Genomic DNA, 18,187 nt, shown 5'->3' on the forward strand with positions numbered 1-18,187 from the left:
GGGCCCAGCACCTAAGTGCAATTATGAAGAAAGCACAGCAGCAGCCCTACGTCTTAAGAGTTTATGAAGATTTGGCATGACATCTAAAACTCTGACAAACTTCTATTTATAGATGTGTGGTGGAGAGTATGTTGACTGGCTAGATCACAGCCTGATATGGAAGCACCAATGCCCTTGAACTGAAAATCCTACAAGAAGTAGTGGACACTTCCCAGGCAATCACAGTTAAAGGCCTCCCCATCATTGAACAGATCTACATGAAGCATTGTCGCAGTAAAGCAGCATCATCATCAGGGACCACCACCACCCAGATCATACTGCCTTCTCGCTCACTGCTGCCTTCAGGAAGAAGGTACAGATGCCTCAGGACTCACACCACCAGATTCAAGAACAGTTACTACTCCTCAACCAACAGGCTCTTGAACCAAAGGGGATAACTTCACTCAACTTCACTTGCCCATCCTATGAACTCACATTCAAGAATTCTTCACCTCATGTTCTCAATACTTATTGTTTATTTATTTATTAGAACAATGTCTTTCTTTTTGTATTTGCACAGTTTGTTGTCTTCAGCGCACTGTTTGAGCATCTTTGATTGATGCTATTACTCTACTATGGTTTTATTGAATATGCCTGCCAGGATATGATTATCAGGGTTGTATGTGGTGATATACAGTATATGTGCTTTGATATTGAATTTATTTTGAACTTTGCCAACCACATTTGTCACATTAATGACTTCTTTTTTACCTCCTTTGTTTTAGGTGGGAAATCTTATGACCAGGACTCTGGAATGATCTGTAAACATGACGATCAGAACCCAATTCAACAATGGGAGATTCAGATGCTGTAACAAAACCAATTCCCTAAGACTAAAGTACTCGGCATCTGGTGCAAGAGTTAACTTTCTCTCTAACCATCCTCTCTGCTACCCTCTCCCTGACCCCTGCAGTGCCTCACAAGAGTGTGGTCGGTAGTTGAGGGGGACGTGAGGGATAGGAAGAGGATGAACCCCCATTCACTTGCAGAGTCATCCATTAGAAAATGGAGTGGCACAGTGTTGTCAGGATGCCAGTGACCTGGGTTCTATCCTGCTGCTCCCTGTAAGGTGATTGTACTTTCTTCCGTGATGTTGTGAGGTTTCTCCAGGTGCTGCAGTTTCCTCCCACATTCCAAAGATGTACAGATTCAATTATTATCAAAGTAGGTATGCAGTATACAACCCTGAGATTTGTCTTCCCCACAGACAGCCACGAAACAAAGAAAACCATTGAAGCCATTCAAAGAAAAACATCAACCTCCCCACGTGCAAAAAAAAGCGCAAACGGCAAGAACATCAAAACCCCCTCCACGCGCAAAAAGCAAATTGTGCAAACGGTAACAAGAACATCGACCTTCCCCCATGAAAAAAAAACAAACAAATCATGCAAACAGCACCACAAAAACACGGAATATAAAATAAAACTGAAAGAGTCTAAGCGAACGAAGGTCCAATCCATAAAGTGCAAGACCAGAACTGGGTAGTGGTTTCATTGGTCACATGGTAGTAATTGGGCAGTAGCGCCTCGTTGGGCTAAGGAGCTGTTTTATCTCAATATTAGATAAAATCGCAGGAATCAGATGTAACTACACCTGCATGATACTTTGTTACCACTGTCCATCCTTATAACTTCCACCAATACAAATTCTGGAATGGTTCCCTTTGAAAGAAGTAATTCTGCCATTCAATCATTCCCTCCAGTTCAGCATTTATTGCATGTTCCTTCTACCTTGACACGAAACAGAATTCAGCAGATAGCATAGAAATGGATTTATACCTAATTCAGAGTAGAGGACAGTAACAGGTTCTCTTTCCTGTATGATGCTGAGAAACATCCCAAGATCCAGTTGGACACATCATCAGTGATGTAAACTGTGGTCATCGGGTGTTTCGGGTCTTTTAACATCAGATTCTCACATCTAGGTGACCCACCAGTGTTGGATCAGTCCCAAGCTCATGTCCCAGTTGTGTCCACAGGTCAAACCTTTTTGTTCACAGCCATCTAGAGGCTCGCTCGGCAGCCTCTGTGATGGTCCTGATGGCTTTTTTCTCTGTAGCCCCCGTAATGCCAAGAAGAGAGTAGGTTCTTGATGCACCATCAATAGTCTTGGAGATGTGGGGCAAGATATGGGCTTTTATTCGCTGGAAGAAAGCAGTCAGCAGCAAGAGACCACCATACAACATCCTGGAGACTGAGGGAGGAGCAGTGCCTCCAATCACCTTTATACAGGAGTCTGGGGGAGGAACCACAGGAGCAGTCAGTGGGGGGGGCGTGTCCAGACAGGTATATGTAGTTCACCACAGTTCTGTAAAGCGAGCAGCAAGCAAAATCTCTACACACCACCTCAGCAGGCTGGCATTGTGCCCTCCACCCCTGTCCCTGGCCCTGCTCTACCAGCTCCTGGTATTTGACACTCAAATGCCTCCTCAGTCCGGTCTTCCCAAGACACTGTCCCTTCTACCATGACCACCTGCTTCGAGTTTTCTAACAGTTTGACCATGTCAGGCCTCAGGGATGACGAAGCAATAAAGTTAGGGAACCTTAGTTACTTGTTGAGATCAATTTTCAGTCAGTTGGTAGTCAGATCTGTGCTAGTATTCATTTGTGATCTGCTCATTTATTTATTGAGATAGCGCAGAATATGCCCTCCCGGCCCATCGAACTGCGCCACCCGGCAGTCACTGATTTAACCCTAGCCTAATCACGGGACAATTTACATTGACCAATTAACCTACTAACATGTACATATCTGGACTGTGGGAAGAAAGCGGAGCACCCGGAAGAAACCAACACATTCCACTGCTGTTGCCAAAAATTATCAGATTCATTAAATCCCATTTCAATATAATCTAGTACCGTTGAGTGGTCATTCCGGCACAATGATCACTGCATGTCTGGAACACTTGTACACGGTGCAGTCACAGTTTCATTCATGGAATATTTGTAAATGACCAGTGGGCAGGTCAGATATTTATATCAGCACGGTGATCAAATTAAAATTGCTATACTTAAACTATGTCAAATTCCTTTATTCCATAATAAGACCATAAGAAACAAGAGCAGAATTCGGCCATTTGGCCCATCGAGTCTGCTCTGCCACTTCATCATGGCTGATTCATTTTCCCTCTCAGCTCAAATATCCTGCTTTCTCGCCCACATCCTTTCATGCCCTGACTAATCAAGAACCTGTCAACCTCTGCCTTAAATATACCCAATGATTTGGCCTCCACAGCCGCCTGCGGCAACACTTTCCACAGATTCACCACTCTCTGGCTAAAGAAATTCCTCCTCATCTCCGTTCCAAATGGACACCCCTCTATTCTATTCTCCCTCTGGTCCTAGACTCCCCCACTACAGGAAATATCCTCTCCACATCCACTCTATCAAGGCCTTTCAACATCTAATAGGTTTCAAAGAGGTCATATAATACCATAATAATGGTATTATAATATAGTCGTATAGATTGTGAGTTGCCGTGATAGTGTAGCAGTTAGCATGACACTATTACAGCTCAGAGTGTCGGAGTTCGGAATTCAATTCCAACGCCATCAGTAAGGAGTCTCTACGTCCTCCCCTTGAAATCAAGGCCTTTCTCCAGGTGCTCCGGTTTCCTCCCACACTCCAAAGATGTACCGGTTAATAGGTTAATTAGTCATAAGTTGTCTTGTGATTGGGTGAGAGTTAATTTGGGGGGTTGTCAGGGGTAGCTGGGCGATGTCGCTCAAAGGGCCTATTCCACACTGTATCTCTAAATCAAAATAGAAATAAATTATTTGAGCCCAATCCTAACTCCAGGTATATTTGATACTTTTCACACAAACAACTGGCAGTAGAGTTAGTCAATGAATTTTTTACTAGGTCATGGGTTTGGGTTTTTTTCTGTTTCTAACTTTGGAAATAGGAGTAGATACTGGGGAGAACCACTGACCATAGAACTGTAGCCCATTGAGAGTCAGAGCCCCTAGACCTGTAGCCTGGTGGGACACAGTGATGTGGAAGGTGGGTCCCTGTGGAACTGCACTCCTCTGACAGCTGGTGGGATACTAGCCAGTGAGGAAAGAGTGAATGTAAAAGGTTTAGTGCGTGATGTACAAGCCTCTGCCTCAGGCTTATTACAGTTCAGAAATTATTTAAACATCCCCAGTCTACATATGATTTGTGATGGTAGGCGTAAGAAGTGCTTCTTCTATCTATTTTATACAATAGACAAAAATATTAATTTTTATTGAGTTTTGTAAATGACAAAGAATTTTATAAGCAAATAAATGATAATTCTATGTAAAAATGGACAATGCAGTAAATTTAGTGTTTTTTTTTATTTAGCTGTCTGTTTAATCTAACTTTAAAATGAAATTTGGCTACGGCCAATAATTAAAGGGGAGGAATTTATTCCTTGGTTCCTTCTCTCTCATCAGTTCAGTGAATTGGAGAAAGGGTGTGCGGAGAATTGCCTCGATTTTGATGGTGTTTAACCCTTGCTTGCATTTTGCAGTGTGTTTACAATATCCATCCATCCACATTTGTGTGAAGTGAGAATGGTGGCTGAGTTTACTCAGCTGATTGCCTTTGTTTCTACATTCAGTGACAACTTGCAGGAACTTCATCTGAGGAGAATTAAGTCAAATATTCTGAGAGATCCACAGAAGGCTCTCCATATCTGTTGTGAAGCAGTTGTCATTACTGGGAAAGATGAACATTTACTATGAATGACTCCTTCAGAGTCTAGTATGATTAACAGGTGCTTTACATCATATCACACACATCTGTTGTAATATCTGTGCATAGCAATGTCCATGACTGTGTGGCTAAGCACAGCTCAAATACCATCTACAGATTTGCTGATGACACAATTATTGTTGGCAGACTTTCAGATGGTGATGAGAAGGCATATAGGAGTAAGATAAATCACCTAGTTGATTGCTGTCACAGCAACAACCTTGCACTCTATGTCAGTAAGTCCAAAGAATTGATTGAGGACTTAAGAAAAAGTAAGACAGAGGAACATATACCAGTCCTCATCAAAAGATTTGAAGTGAAAAGAGTGAGCAGTTTCAAGTTCCTGGGTGTCGACATCTCTGAGGATCTATCCTGGGCCCAAGGTATTGATGCAGTTACAAAGAAGGCAAGACAGCAGCTATATTTCATTAGGAGTTTGAGGAGATTTGGTATGTCACTGCTTGCAAATTTCTGCAGAAGAACCATGAAGAGCATTCTAACAGGCTGCCTCACTGTCTGGTGTGGGGATGGGCCACTGCACAGGATCAAAATAAGCTACAGAAAGTTGTAAACTCAGCCAGCCTCCCCTACATGCAGGACTTCTTCAAGGAGCAATGCCTGAAAAAGGTGGCATCCATCATTAAGGGCCCCTATCACCTTAGGGCATGCCCTCTTCTCATTGCTACCATCAGAAAGGAGGTACAGGAGCCTGAAGGCACACACTTGGTGATTCAGGAGCAGCTTCTTCCCTCTACCATCAGATTTCTGAAAGGACATTGAACCTACGAACACTACCAAACCACTTTCAGAATCAGAAACTGATATAATATCACTGGCATATGTTGTGAAATGTGGTGCCTTTGCAGCAATGTATAATTTAATGCCTCCTATCCTCTCTTATCAGATTCCCCCTACTCCAGCCCTGTATCTCTTTCACCAATCAACTTCCCAGCTCTTCAGTTCCTCCCCCTTCAGGTTTCACCTTTCACCTTGTGTTTCTCTCCCCCTCTCCCATCTTTTACATCCACTCCTCAGCTTTTTGTTCTCCAGTCCTGCCGAAGGGTCTCGGCCTGAAGTGCCAACTGTACTCTTTTCCATAGATGCTGCCCGGCCTGCTGAGTTCCTCCAGCATTTTGTGTGTTGCTTGGACTTCCATCACCTGCAGATTTTCTCTTGTTTGTGAATGTTCAAATATCCCTGTTGGCACAGATATTCTGAAAAATTCTGAAGACAGAGAGCTAGATGCCAGAGTACACAATAGATAGGCTATTGATTGCAACTACTTGGACTGATATGTGACAACATGTGTGCCAGTCAGTAATCACCCCCAATTTAAAAATCACCCCCAGTTTCCCATGGCTTTCAAATAAATTTTTGTTACCTGGTTCCCACATCACCATTGTTGTTGGGGTCACCTTAGATTAGCCAGATAAAAACTTAGTTTCGAGAACAGATCTGATACTGGGTTGCACACACGTACAAAAAGCTGGAGGAACTCAGCAGGCCAGGCAGCGTCTATGGAAAAAGCCACAGACAACGTTTTGGACCGAAACCCTTAGGCAGGACTGCAGATTCCAGAATCTGCAGATTTTCTCTTGTTTGCAATCAGATACTGGGTTAATTTCTCTAGCATCTTTTGTAACTAGTGTCAAATCCTTTGAGCTCCTCGTTTGCTGTAGATTGGTGATTTTGTTTCTGGGAGATTTTCTGATCCTCCTTCCACAAAGGCACAAAAAACCTTTGCTTAATTTCTTTAGCATTTCCTTAATCCCGATGTAATTTGGGATCCTGTTTCAGTCTGTAAAGGAGCCATGCAAACTTTACCTAATCGTTTCCATTTTACATCAATTATACAAACTGTCACAGTGTATTTGTATGATTTCCATTAAACTATTCTCAAATTTGGCTTTCCTTTCTCTTTCCTTTCTGGTTGTGTATTTAATATTTCAGTAATATTTGAGTAATCTTGTGTGTATACATATTGGCTGATTAAGCATCTTTGTTTATTTAAGTAATTTATTACAGGTTAAATGTATAAATACGTTAATTGTGTACATGATCATGCCATCACGTGATAAAAGTACGATTCGCTTAAAGTAAAGGTGGGCCTAGACCACCATTCCGGACTCTCGTATGTTCCCTTGAATTAATTTAATATTTTGAAGTACAAAACATAGCACTTCCATTTGCTACATTTTGAACGTTCAACATTCTCAGTTTTATGACTCTTCTTAACAACATTATTCTTTTCCTTTCCTTGATAGCCACAGCTGGCCAACTATCTCTGCTTTCCTCATGAGATACATGCAGTGATATCTCTGTGGAGTTTGTTGCCACAAGAGGCTGTAGACGCCAGATCATTGGCCCGAAATGGTGACTGCTTATTCTTCTCCAGAGATGCTGCCTGATCTACTGAGTTTCTCCAGCACTTCGTGTGCATCGCTTTGGATTTCCAGCATCTGCAGACTTTCTTGTATTCATTATTGTCTCACTATTTGCAGGTAATTTATTGTGAATGTATGAATTGCCTGCTAGGTTAGGATGGAATCTCCTTGAAATCTGTACCTTCTCTGCATTGCCTTGCATGATGTCAGGCACATGTAAATATTGATTATTTCCTAATGGTATAGATAAGGAACTAACAAGTGTCACTGTCACCAATCCCACTTTTCTTTCAAAAAACAATGAAGCTCTTGCTTCCTCGATTTCCCTTCAGCTGGTGAGTTTACTCCATTCCTGTGTGAAAACCTCGGCTACACTGCTGGCGTGTGACCTGCAAGGTGTGATTTTGTGATTTGTGAAACTTGTGTAAAGAGCAAACTTGCCGAAGTGATCGGCATTGGATGGTGGCTCTTTGATTATCCTTCCTCACTTCTTGCTGTGCATTCTGCAAAACAAAAAACAGGGTCTGTCAGGAAATGAAGAGGAGTCTTGACCCAAAAGTAGAGCAGCAGAGACAATTTAGTACTAAATGATACTCTTACGAATAGATGGCAAAATAATGAGCCATGAGGGGCCGCAAACAAGAGAGAACAGAAACTAAACTCAACAAGCAACAAGGTAAACTTCAGGCAGGGGCCATGAAAGCTTGGAGCACCAGGTTGAGGCCAGCTGGTTTGATGAGGACCGTGGTGGGTGCCAAGTACCACTGGGGGAGGTGTGATCTCTTGCAGGATGTACTGTGGGCTTGCCCCTGGGCCTGGCCAAGATTAAATTTTTTTGTGGGCATATTCAATAAATCCTTAATAGAATCAATGGAAGACCTCACCAACTTCGGTGTTCAACCAGTGTGCAAAAGACAACAAACTAAGGTACGCAAATAAAAAAGGAAGGAAATAATAATAAATCAAAAAACAATAAATATTGAGAATATGAGATGAAGATTCCTCAAAAAGTGTGTCAATAGGTGGTTGGACCATTTCAATGATGGGGCAAGTGAAGCTGAATGAAGTTTTGTATGAAAGCCTGAGAGTTGAGGGGCAATCACTGTTCCTGAATCTGGTGTTGAAGCACATCAGCTCCTGACTGAATGGTAATTTGGATCTGCTCCAATTTGCCTACTGAAGCACCAAGCTTACAGCGGACGCCATCTCATCGGAATTTCTGGACAGCAACGATGCATACATCAGGATGGTCCTTATTGATTGCAGCTCAACATTTAATACCATCATCCCCTCAAAATTAATCAGTAAACCTGCACACCCCAGTCAGTCTGGATTGGAAAAAGCATCTCCTCTACAATCTCCTTCAGCACAGATGCACCACAGGGATGTATGCTTAGCCCCCTGTTCTACTTGCATTATACCTATAGCTCTGTGGCTAAGCACAGCTCCAACACCATGTTCAAGTTTACTGATGACACCACTGTTATGGGCTGTATCAAAGGCGGTGATGAATCAACATACAGGAGGGAGATTGAAAATTCAGCTGAGTGGTGTCAAAACAACAACCTCTCCCTCAATATCAATAAGCCTAAGGACTGATTGTAAACTTCAAGAGAGGTCCATGAGCCAGTAGTTATTGAAGGATCAGAGGTGGAGAGGGTCCATATTTTTAAATTCCTGGATGCCACTATCTCAGAGGACCTGTCCTGGACTCATCATCTAAATATTATTGTGATGAAAGCATGACAGCACCTCTAGTTCCTCAAGAGTCATTGGAGATTCAGCATGTCGTAGACAACCTGGCAAACTTCTATAGAAGAGTGCTGACTGGCTGCATTACGGCCTGGTATGGGAACACCAATGCCTTTGAGCAGAAAATCGGCCCAGTACATCATGGGTAAAACCCTTCCAACCATTGAGCACATCTACATGAAATGTGCATCCATCGTCGAAGATCCTCACCACCCAGGCCATGGCCTTTTCTCACTGCTGAACGTACAAGTGCCTTAGGACTCACACTTGTAGATACGAGAATAGTTACTACTCCTCAACCATCAGGCTATTGAACAAAAGAAACAACCACACTCAGTTAAGGACTGTTATATTGTTATTTCATGCTCATTATTTATTGCTATTTATTTATATCTGCATTTGCACAGCTTGTTGAAAGTTATCGGTTCCTGATGTTTACAGTTTACAGTTACTGTTCTACTGATTTGCTAAGCATGCCCGCAGAAAAAGAATCTCAGGGTTGTATGGGTTATATGTACTCTGATAATAAACTTTACTTTGAACTTTGAATTGGATTAGACATTGGTTTTGCTGGAGATGCCAGAGAGTGGTAATGGAGGGTTGCCTCTCTGACTGGAGGCCTGTGACAAGTGGAGTGCCGCAGGGATCGGTGCTGGGTCCTTTGTTGCTTGTCATCTTTATCAATGATCTGGATGATAATGTGGTAAATAGGATCAGCAACTATTGCAGATGACGCCAAGATTGGGGGTGTATGGTCAGTGAGGAGGGCCATCGTGGCTTGCAGAGGGATCTGCATCTGCTGGAAAAATGGGCTGAAAATTGGCAGATGGAATTTAATGCAGACAAGTGCGAGGTGTTTGCAGTTCGCTAGGACTAATCGGGCTCTGAGGAGTGTGGTAGAACAAAGGGATCTGGGAATACAGGTCCATCATTAATAGAAAGTGGCATTGCAGGTAGATAGGTTGTAAAGAAAGCTTTTGTCACATTGGCCTTCATAAATCGTTGAGTACAGGAGATGAGATGTTATGTTGAAGATATAAGACGTTAGTGAAGCCTGATTTGGAGTACTGTGTTCAATTTTGGTCACCTACCTACAGGAAAGATGTAAACAAGGTGGAAAAATTGCAGAGAGCATTTACCAGGATGTTGCTGGGTCTAGAGGTCCTCAGTTATAGGAGAGATTAAATAGATGAGTTCTGTATAATTTAGAACATTGGAAGATTGAAAGGGGATTTGATATACAAAATTATGAGGGGTATCAATAGGGTAAATGCAAACAGGTTTTTCCCTCTGAGCAACCAACACACACAAAATGCTGGTGGGACGCAGCAGGCCAGGCAGCATCTATAGGAAGAAGTACTGTCGACGTTTTGGGCCGAGACCCTTCGTCAGGATTAACTGAAAGAAAAGATAGTAAGAGATTTGAAAGTAAGGGGGGGAGGGGGAAATCTTAAATGATAGGAGAAGACCGGAGGGGATGGGGTGAAGCTAAGAGCTGGAGTTGGGTGGGACTACAGCTAGAAGTCATGGGTTAAGGGTGAAAGATTTAAAAGTTTGAGGGGTACATGATGGGAAATCCCTTCACTCAGAGCATCATGAGAGTGCAGAATGAGCTGCCAGCACAAGTGGTGCATGTGAGCCTGATCTCAGCATTTAAGAGAAGTTTGGATAGATACATGGATGGTAGGGATATGGAGGGCTATAGTCCCACTGCAGGTCGATGGGAGTAGGCAGTTTAAATGGTTTTGGCATGGATGAGATGGGCAGAATGGCCTGTTTCTCTGCTGTACTTCTTTTTGACACTATGACTCTAGGACTATTGTCCTGGTTGCATTTTAAGCTTAATCTAGATCCACGTTCAGGTCTGAAGATTGGTTGCTATTGAAATTTAACATTTTATTACATGCCCCAACTCCAGAGTATGCCCTTACACCCTGTTCCTAGGAACTGCACTATATACTCCTTTAGCACCTGTTCAGCTTTCATGATTCCTTTGGAACCATCATGAGCAACGTCTAAAACATGTTCTGTTAGCAACTGCAGAAGAACAATATAATTATCTTGCAGTCTGAGATCTGAGGTCGGTGGACTCCTGCCACTGCTTGCAAGGAGTTCCCGTGATTCCGTGGGTTTTCTCTGGGTGCGCTGGTTTCCTCCCACTGTCCAAAGGTGCACCACCTGGTAGGTCAACTGGACATTGTGAATTATTTCATGATTGGGCTAGGATTAAATTGGGGGATTGATGGGCAGCGTGGCTCAAAGGGCCGGAAGGGCCCATTTTGCGTCATATCTCAATAAATAAGCAAATAATTTAATTTCCAACTTGGTGCAAATTTTGCAGTGTGTGTATGTCATCACTAGAGGGTGCTGTGTCTATGTTGCAACCGATTTGCTGTTATAGTCTGGGGCAGAATAGTACCCAATCAATGTTCTCTGTAAGGTGTGTGTTCACACATCTTTTCCTACTAGCACACAAAGGAATTTAAACAGTGCACAAAAGGTTGTCACCCTCCACCTCATTGGAATGTCAAGTGCATTTCATGATCGTTCACAATCGCATTTCCTTTTCCAGTTTCCAATGCAGACAGTGTTGACAACGTGGAGATTATGATGATTTGTCAGCAGATTTTAGAACTGGCTTATTTATACTGTTTTTAATTGAAGAAAATATTGATTCACTATGTCAAATTCCAAAGAAGCAAAGGGTATGAAGTGCAAAAGAACTAGTTCATTTAAAGCGGAACAGCTCAATGAAACAGTAGAAACTGATACATCGAAAGCTCATGAGGTCAGGAACGTGCAGCTACGAGAAATATTTATGCGCAATACAGAAACTGGTGTTACCTGTGTGTATTGTTGCAAAGTAAAAGTTGCTGGAGAATTTGCAAGTGTGTAGAAGTGGAGTGATAATTGGAAACTTGACTTTTTAAAGAGTCATTTAGCAAGCAAATCACATATGGGTAGTGTGCAGAAGTGCCAGTGAGAAAATCCTTCATTACCCGCTACAGGCCTGCTGCGTATGTTTTGTGAGAGTGCAGATGAACGAGAGCAAATACAATCAAACCCAGAGGAGATCAAAGTTCTTACTGACAGTACTTTGCTAGCTGTTAAATGTATACCTCTCCATATTAAATTCGGTGGGCACATGTTGTTGTTACTGGGCAAAAAGTTGCACAGCTCGAGATTTTTGTGCACACTGGTCATTACAAATTAGAAGGAACTTCGCAGCCAGTTTATCGCAGCTTGAGGTTATTTTAGAGTCATCGTCTGAGTATTGTGTCCTTGCTTGAATAACTGTGAGGTTACTCTGCTACTTCTCTGTTGCTATTATTGGGCTGATTGAATGTGTGACCTCAAATATGATGCTATACTGAAACTTATAATTGAGTATCACAGATACCTGATATTACATAAAACTTTTTATTAACCCTCTTGAATTTGAATATAATTTGCAATTAAAATATTCCCAGAACTTGGCAACGGTGAAATTTTCATATTAAAAACCCCAGATCAGAACTGACGAAATGTCTGAAGCAGGGCCTTTGACCTGAAACATTTACTGCTTCTCTTTTCAGCCCAATTGCTGAGTATTTTCAGGACCTTTTGTTTTCTTTTAGATTTCCAGTATCTGCAGTTTTTTTTTGATGACTTTGACAAGGGTGTTGGCCATTTTTCTCACTCATTTAGAGCTGAAGGTTTTTTCACTCACCATGTTGACTGATAGGCTCAAAGTTCAAAGTACAAACAATATCAATGTATGCATGCAGTATACAACCCTGAGGTCTGTCTTCCCACAGACAAAGAAAACCGTGGAATATGTTCAACTCCTCAACCCTTCCCACACACAAAAAAACAAATTGCACAAATGGCAACAAGAAAGAATGAATGATAGCACAGATTATAAACACACAATAATTGGATGAGTCCAGTTGGATTACAGTCCAATTCACAAACTGCAGACCCAGAACTTTGGTACCATGCTTCAATAGCTTCAAGCAGAGAGAAAGAGAGACTGTTCGAATGCAAAGGCCTTCCCTCGGGAACAGCAAGCAAGAGCAAGAGACCTTCCTCCGGCTGCAGTGAGCGAGAAGGTGCTGATCACTCTCTCGCCTTGATGTTTCAATCTTCGTTGATGATTAATCGGTGATATCAGCAGAACAATGGAGTTGATCATGGGCTCGTGCCCTGCCTCAAGCGAACCAGGCTTCCAGGCTGTTTGCCTCCCCCAAACCGTCTACAGCATATCAGTCAAAAGGCCCGAAAACAAACCACCAAACTGTAGATCTAAGGCTCCAGCAGTCCCAGATGGCATGTTAACAAAAAGGAGACAGAAAAGAAGTGAAAGAAACAGTTTCTTGGACCACCTGAGAGGCGTCGCCTGTGATGGTGCTGTTCACTGGTGCTATCTTGAGCTTCTCTGGTCTCTCTTGTACATCTCTGGGCTGCAAATATGTTCAAGTCCTGAGGAAGGGTCTCAGTCCAAACTGTCGACTCTTTATCAGATGCTGCTGACAGACCTGCTGAGTTCCTCCAGCATTTGTGTGGGTTACTCAAGATATATACCTGCGGCTGATTGTTCTGTTAATCGCTGGGAGTGAAAAGTGGGACAGTAGCACCACGCTTCACCGTACAGGCGGCCTGTGTTCAGCCCCTCCACTACCTGTAAGGAGTTTGTACGTTCTCCCTGTGATCGTGTGGGTTTCCTCTCACGGTCCAAAGACTGGTATGTTAATTGGTCATTGTATATGGTCCTGTGATAAGACTAAGATTAAATGGGGGGATTTCTGTGGTGGCGGGGCTCAGAGGGTCTACTCTGCATGGTATCGCAATAGATAAGCGATCAGAATTATTGTTGACATCAGCACCTGCCACATGATCTGCTGAGTTCTGATGCACAGATGCCTGATCAATGACAAATGAAGAGGAAATGTCCACAGTCAGTCAGGCAGCATCTGTGGAAGTCAGGAAGCACTGAACGCAATGCTCCAGATGTGCCGTGAGCAGAAGTTTATCCAGCTGCACTGTAACTTCTTGATGTATGAACTAACTGACACGACTAATAAAGGCAGGCATGCTGTGTATCTTCTTTTCCCCGCTTGTGTTTGATCTTCTCTTTACTGGACACAAGATCCGGCCAGAGCTCCCTACAAAGGACTGGGAGAATGGCCAAGTGTATCATAGGGGTCTCCCTACTATCCATCAGAGACACTTCTCAAGAGTGCTGTGTACGCAGGGCCCGTAGTATTATTAAGGATCCCACCCATCTATCCAGTATGCTTCTTTGTCTTTCTACCATCTGATGAGTAAAGACAAGAATGGTCAAGATGGAAAACAGTTTCTTCCCTCAGGCCATTGGGCTTCTGAACTCTCTGCCGCACAGCATTCAAAGTGTCACCGGATAAGTTGTACTGTGCCCTCCAATATTTAATTTATCCACTTTACTCTGTTTATCTATGTGTAATTCATTCATAGATTTAATTCCTATTTTCCTAAGTTATTGTGTGTTATGTTCCTGGTCAGGAGAAACATTATCTTGTTTGATGGTATACGTGTATATAGTTAACTATCAGTAAACCTGGCTTGACTTGAAGTTCAACTTTAAATGTATTGTCATTCAACCATACACAGTATAACCACCAAACAAAACAACATTCCTCTGAACCAAGGTGCACAGCACAGTACATATAACTCACACATGAAACATGAAGTTACATTACCACAAATAAATTACAAATCATATGGTGCTTTCTTGACTGAAGAGGTGGTGTTGAGGGACCAGGTGATATCATCCATTATGTGCATTCCCAGAAAGCGGGTGCTTCGAACTCTCTCCACGGAGCAGCTGTGTATGTGCAGATAGGAATGGCCAGTCTAGTCGTTCTTATGTTATGGGATCAGAGGGAATCTTGTTTTATGTGATCTTCAGAATGTTTTAAAATAGCTCATGCCATCACCGCAACTTTGCTAATACACCGTCAGCCTGTGGGTCTGTGCCGATATCTTGTTGGAACTTCAGAATCAGAATCAGAATCAGGTTTATTATTACCGGCATGTGACGTGAAATTTGTTAACTTAGCAGTGGCAGTTCAATGCAATACATAACACAGAAGAGAAAAAAATAATAACAATTAATAAATAAATCAATTACAGTATACATATATTGAATAGATTCAAAAATGTGCACAAATCAGAAATACTGTATACTAAAAAAGTGAGGTAGTGACAAGGGTTCAATGGGGGGTATTTTATGGTGTTTATTAATAGTTCAAATTCACTGCAAGCATCTAAGTATTTGATTGAACTTCTGCCAGAGTGGTCAGAATCAGAATCAGGTTTAATATCATCAGCATATGTCAAGAAATTTGTTAACTTTGTGGCAGCAGTACAATGCAATACATAATAAATTTAGAAAAAACTGAATGACAGCAAGTATATGTATAGTATGTTAAATAGTTAAGTTAAAGTAAGTAGTGCAAAAACAGAAAATGAATTATTAAAAAAGTAGTGAGGTAGTGTTCATGGGTTCAATGTCCATTTGGTAATCAGATGGCAAAGGGGAAGAAGCTGTCCTGGATTGTGGAATGTGTCCCTTCAGGTTTCTGTACCTCCTCCCTGATGGTAAAAGTGTGAAGGGGGCATGTCCTGAGTGACGGGGGTCCTTAATGATGGACACAGCCTTTCTAAGGCACTGCTCCTTGAAGATATCTTTAATACTACAGAGGCTTGTACCCATGATGGAACTGACTAACTTTCCAACTTTCTGCAACTTACTTCGATCCTGTACAGTAGCCACCCCCCCCCCCCAATACCAGACGATGTTGCAGCTAGTTAACGCTCTCCACATTACATCTGTATAAGTTTTTGAGGGGTGATGATTTAATGGTATCTGGTGTATGCCTTGATTTAGTGACATCTCAGAGACTACTTACGTAATTTGTGCATCCATTGATAACATTTGACACCAATTTTCTTTGAAAGTGTTGCCTCCTCAGGATTTTCTTTGTATAAGATACACCACTTGAAATTGAACACAAATATAATTTCAGACTATTTGTATCACGTAGGGATTTGGAGAAACAACATAACTTTTATTGAATATACCGTATGTTAGTGCATAGCAGTGACGATGCTTTGCAATAGTTAAATTAAGTTAAAAATACTTTGTTGATGATTTTCATTTGTACTCAGTGTCTGAGGCTTCTTGCTTAAGTGTCCAACAATAATCAGCCAGCAGTGATTGTTTCTAATTCCCCTGATACCGTTTCTCCATGACCGCAATGTCCTGGTGAAACCTTTCATCTTGCTCGTCACTGACAGCGCCAAGATTTGCAGGCAAGAAAAGTAAGTGGGAATGTAGAAAATGAATCTTTAGTGACATGTTGCACTTCATGATTTTGTATGCTTGATGCATGTTGTCGACCAGCTGCCTGTAGTTTGATGATCTGTAGTTGCCAGGAACATTTTCATCCACATCCTCGAATGACTTCCATGCCATTTTCTCTGATTCCACAAGAGGTTCTTCAAGTTGCCTGTCATTGATGACCTCTTTGATTTGTAGCCCAACAAAATGTCTTCCTTAATCTTGGCATCAATTATTCCAACTTGAATTATGATTCGAAGTATCAGATCTGGGCAATTTCCAAAAATGGTGTCTATAAGAGAAGTTTCATGGTGACTTTCATGATCAACGGCCCAACATCTGTAAGATGCACCCAAAATATTCAGGAAGCAAAATCTTTGTTGTCCAGTATAACTTGGTGAATTTTTTTGCATGAGGTTAGAGTGTTTTTTGGGGTTAGCACATACAGCAAATAACTTCAGCTACCAGTCTTCAGATGCGAATTTGAACTGTGGATTAAATCTAAGACAGAGCTCTGAACAATGGGCTACTGGGAACCGTGAACCAAGTTAATTGGAAGACCCAACAACACTGATGTAAGTGTGATATTGGTTTGTGTATTTGAGTGTCTATAGCTTGGGTGCGAAGAGGGAGTTGTGAAGGTGGTATGTAGTTCAAAGGAAGCATTGTAAATATGGAATTGTCCTGAACTTTTCTTTGATCTTCAGCATATAAAATGCCATGTTGTTGGGTCAAGCAGTCCTCTTGCTCCGAAAGGGTCTCTCCCTCTCTTTCTCCCGTAACTCCAAAAGGCTGTCAGCTTATTTGTGAGTGTGTATATTAAATAAAAAGACGACTTTTCATGTCTGCCAACTGTGTCTCTCTGGTGACTTTGTTCACACGACATCACGTAGAATGGGAAGTTTGAAATGTTTTATGGAAATTCTGGAAGTGTTTATGGTCTCTGGGGAAGTTTGTCAATGCCTTGCCCATTCGTTGGGATCTTGTTGATATTTAATATTGTAACCAGGAATGTGATAATACTTCATTGTGTATCTGTCAGTGTGTTAATATTTTAAAGAGTTGTAGAAGTATTCATATTTTATGGGATTACTGGGACAGTATTAATATTTTACAGCTTCTCTGGGAGTGTGTAAATATTTTATGGGATGTCTGGAAATGTGCTAATATTTTATATTTTATGGACCCCTAGAAATGTATTCATATTTTATGGGATCTTTGGAAGAGTACTAATATTTTGTGAGGCTGCTACAAGTGTTATCATTTCTTGGAATCTCTGGGAGTGCACTAATATTTTTAATCTACTCCTAGGAATTTTTTTATGGAATCCCTTGGATACTGTTAATTTTTTAGAGAGCTGTTGGGACTGTATTTATATTTTGTGGGATGGTTGAAACTCTATTAATATTTTTTAGAATGGGTGGTAAGTTGTTAATATTTTATAAGTTCTCTGAATGCTCTTTAATGTTTGACAGAATCTCTGCAAATTTGTTCGTATTTTCCTCAGCTGGTGAGAGATTGGAAATATTTTGATGGGATACCTGGATGTGTTAATTTTTTATGGAGTCATGGTGGTACATTTATATTTTATGCAATCACTGGGAGTGTGCTGGCATTTGATTGGATTACTGGGAATATGTTCATATTTGACAACATCTCTGGGAATGAGTTAAAATTTAATGACTATTGGGATTGTGTTTGTACTTTATGGAATCACTGAAACTGTGTTAATAATTTACAAGCTTTCTGGATGAAAATTAAAACATTACTGAACATCTGGGATTTTGTTAATAGTTATGGAATGACAAGGTGCATGTTCATATTTTATTAGCCTGCTGGATAAATTTATTTAATGAAGTCATTGGATTTTTTATATCGAATACTCTACAGGTTTTGAGAGTGAGCTATATTATTAGATGGGACCTCTGTGGATG

At 41.5% G+C, this 18,187-nt stretch overlaps 1 protein-coding gene across 1 annotated transcript in view; it reads left to right on the forward strand.

Moving 5' to 3' along the window:
* Positions 1 to 1,448, forward strand: part of LOC132383567 (beta/gamma crystallin domain-containing protein 2-like) — a 60,562-nt gene extending 59,114 nt beyond the window's left edge. The window contains exon 20 of the mRNA XM_059954710.1: positions 765 to 1,448. Within this exon, the coding sequence (XP_059810693.1) occupies positions 765 to 853 (89 nt within the window). The 3' untranslated portion in view covers positions 854 to 1,448. The remainder of the gene's footprint in view (positions 1 to 764) is intronic.
* The last annotated feature ends 16,739 nt before the right edge of the window (positions 1,449 to 18,187 follow it).

This window comes from Hypanus sabinus, chromosome 30, assembly GCF_030144855.1.
Source record: "Hypanus sabinus isolate sHypSab1 chromosome 30, sHypSab1.hap1, whole genome shotgun sequence".
NCBI lineage: Eukaryota > Metazoa > Chordata > Chondrichthyes > Myliobatiformes > Dasyatidae > Hypanus > Hypanus sabinus.